Consider the following 3,583-nt stretch of genomic DNA (forward strand, 5'->3'; position numbering starts at 1 on the left):
CGCCACTGCACTCCAGCCTGGGTGACAGCGCAAGACTCCGTCTCAAAAACAAAAACAAAAACGCCTAAAGGAATATGGACTTTTTTTGTTTTGAGACAATCTCACTCCATCACCCAGGCTGGAATGCAGTGGTGCGATCTGGGCTCCATGCAACCTCTGCCTCCCTGATTCAAGCGATTCTCATGTCTCAGCCTCCCTAGTAGCTGGAACGACAGGTGTGTGCCACCACACCCAGATAAATTTTTTGTATTTTTAGTAGGGATGGGAGTTCACCGTGTTGGCCAGGCTGGTCTCGAAACTCCTGACCTCATGTGATCCAACCACCTTGGCCTTCCAAAGTGCTGGGTTTACAGGAGTGAGCCATTGTGTCTGGCCAGAATATAGATGTCTTTCTGCAGGCAACAGGGAGGTCCCTGCAGGTGCCTGGGCCATACAGTGACAAGACAGATTGGTGCTCTAGAGAGATTATTCTAGAAGCTGTGTGGAGAATGGATTGGCACCGGGGAGAGAGACTGGCAGGAAAGACAGGGGAGAGATGTAAGTGGATGAATGTGCACACACAACTCCACACACAAACAGACACATTAGTACTTTTGCCTTGACTCATACCTGGATGGCTGAGTGACTGGTTTCAACGTGGAGACAAAAATCAGGATGGTAAGATGAGTTTCCAAGAAGTTCAGCGGTTATTGCACCTAATGAATGTGGAAATGGACCAAGAATATGCCTTCAGTCTTTTTCAGGTGAGTCTGCGGGGAAGGATTTCCAACAGCCAACAAGGCCACATTTTCATTTGGCCAGAAGTCCTCTGACCCCAGTTCACAACACTCAATTGTTAAATCTCTGCTATGTGCCCTAAGTGCTAGGCTCAATGCTCTAGGCTTGATGGGAAGTATAGGGGGTGATTCTTGCCTTTCAGTCTTATTGAAAAGTCATAATTCTATGAAAGGTAAATAACAATATGTTATTATGTTGGACCTCAAGGACCTCTCTGTCCATGGCCAGAATTTCACAGGTGCCTAGGACAATGGAAAACCCCAGCTGGAATGTGAGTAAATAGGAGGAGGGATCTTCTGACCTTTTAGGGACCTTTGGGAGATTTAATTCTTTCTAGTTGAAAATTTTCTCTAGTAGCAAATGGTATGGCTAAAATTTTGCTTCTTACCTACTGAAGTGATTTATTCTATGAACACTAAATGTTAGGAGTTCCATGGGAGTTTTATGGAAGCATGTTTGGATCTATCTGTCTGTAAAATTGCTTTTACAGTGCAAGTCAAGGTCATAACATTTCCTATTCTCCATGATGTGCTTATTTCACATTGCATGCTTATATCGAAACATCTAATTTACCGTATAAATATATACACCTATGTACCCACAAACATTAAAAAAATTTTTAAAAATTAAAATAAAAAGATAATAACATTTCCCATTAAAAGGTTCATTCACTCTCCCCTAAACCCTCTCTTGCAGGCAGCAGACACGTCCCAGTCTGGGACTCTGGAAGGAGAAGAATTTGTAGAGTTCTATAAGGCATTGACTAAACGTGCTGAGGTGCAAGAACTATTTGAAAGTTTTTCAGCTGATGGGCAGAAGCTGACTCTGCTGGAATTTTTGGATTTCCTCCGAGAGGAGCAGAAGGAGAGAGACTGCACCTCCGAGCTTGCTCTGGAACTCATTGACCGCTATGAACCTTCAGACAGTGGTAAGATGAATCAGGTGAAGAGGTACCAGACATAGGGGTTGGAGAGAGGGGCATGATTACAAGGTCTAGAGACAAGCAGCCATCTGCCTGAGTGAAGGTTGAGTCTATCCCTACCCTGATCCCTACCCAATCATCTCATTTAACCACTCCTCCCAAAGGAGGGCAGGCATTCCCTGTTCAGACAAGACAGAGGTTTCCTCTGAGGTGCTAGATCTCTCAGGAGGAAGAAGAGTCCATGGCTCCCCATTCCTCCATTATGCTCATGTTTCCTTTACTTTCAGGAAGTTCTTTCTGATACCAGCTTTGCTCTCACTGGAAACGGAAAACCTTTGATCCTCTTTCTTTAGTCTCTTCTCTAGTGCATATGATTCCTTTTCCTCTGGTTCTTCTTTCATGGTTCCTGTTTGCTATTCCTTTAAATGCTGGCTCTCTGCCCTTTCCTGAGTTGTCTTCAATTCAAGTGGTTCTTGAGTCTCTAAGCCCCTGAGCCAGAAAGCCAGTTAGCCCGTGGCTGGGGGAATAAGGAGGCCAGTTATTTAGCTTTTAACGAGTGCAGCTGAAATATACCCTCTTGGTCTTCAAAGTTTCTTCCTCTTGCCTCTTCAGTAGACTCATTTCCTGCCCTCCATTCCCTTCAGATTGTGAGAAATTTACATTAATAATAAATAATTTACAGGGAACTTTCACATTCCTCATTTCATTTAGTCCTTAGTACAACCTTGCAAGTCAAGAGTAATCTTTATTGGTCCTTTATTACATAGCCCATAATGCTCTAATATCTCTATGTACCTTTTCCTTTTTCTTTTCTTTTCCTTCTTTTTTTGTTTTGTTTTGTTTTTTGAGACAGTTTTGCTCTTATTGCCCAGGCTGGAGTGCAATGGCATGATCTCAGTTCACCACAACCTCTCCCTCCCGGGTTCAAACAATTTTCCTGCCTCAGCCTTCCGAGTAGCTGGGATTACAGGCATGTGTCGCCACACCTGGCTAATTTTGTATTTTTAGTAGAGGATAGGGTTTCACCATGTTGGTCAGGTTGGTCTCGAACTCCCGACCTTAGGTGATCCACCTGCCTCAGCCTCCCAAAATGCTGGGATTATAGGCATGAGCCACCGCGCCTGGCATCTACCTTTTCTAATACAATGATCTGTTGAAATGGGTCCTGCTATTAAGTCAGTTGTATAAAAGAGGAAAACTGAGGTTTAGAAAGATTCAGTGACTTGCTCAAAGCCAACATAATGAGAGAGGAACTGAGATTCAAACCCAGGTCATCTGACTCTTAGCCAGTGCCTCTCTTGAGAATGAGGGTAAGAGCTGGGATGGACGAGAGCTCAACAAGTGATCCAGGTATTCTGGGTCTAAACTCTTACTCCCTTTTATTCATTTATTCATTCATTCATTCACTACTTCAGTGAATGCTCATTGAGTTGCTATAATGTGTCAGGACCTATGGTAGGCACCAGAGATATATTAGTGCCTAGATCAGACAAGGACACTGCCCTCATAAAACTTAGAGTCACACAGAAAACATTACAATCAATTATTTCAGATTTGTTTGGGTGTTCAGAATAGAGGTTGTAGGCTGAGTGCGGTGGCTCACGCCTGTAATCCCAGCACTTTGGGAGGCCAAGACGAGCAGATAACCTGAGGCCAGGAGTTCAAGACCAGCCTGGCCAACATGGTGAAACTCTGTGTCTACTGAAAATACAAAAATTAGCCAGATGTGGTGGTGCACGCTTGTAATTCCAGCTACTTGGGAGGCTGAGGCATGAGAATCGCTTGAACTTGGTAGGTGGAGGCTGTAGAAGCCGAGATTACACCACTGCACTCCAGCCTGGGTGTCGTAGGCAGACTATGTCTCAGAAAAAAAAAAAAAAAAAA

The 3,583-nt window shown here is 44.0% G+C and overlaps 1 protein-coding gene across 1 annotated transcript in view; it reads left to right on the top strand.

The window, feature by feature from the left end:
- The window catches only part of PLCD4 (phospholipase C, delta 4), a 30,129-nt gene that overhangs the window by 13,592 nt on the left and 12,954 nt on the right, over positions 1–3,583 (top strand). The window contains exons 5-6 of the mRNA XM_011964600.1: positions 614–743; positions 1,474–1,705. Coding sequence (XP_011819990.1) covers positions 614–743; positions 1,474–1,705 — 362 coding nt within the window. The remainder of the gene's footprint in view (positions 1–613; positions 744–1,473; positions 1,706–3,583) is intronic.

This window comes from Mandrillus leucophaeus, unplaced genomic scaffold, assembly GCF_000951045.1.
Source record: "Mandrillus leucophaeus isolate KB7577 unplaced genomic scaffold, Mleu.le_1.0 Scaffold70, whole genome shotgun sequence".
NCBI classification, from domain to species: Eukaryota; Metazoa; Chordata; class Mammalia; order Primates; family Cercopithecidae; genus Mandrillus; species Mandrillus leucophaeus.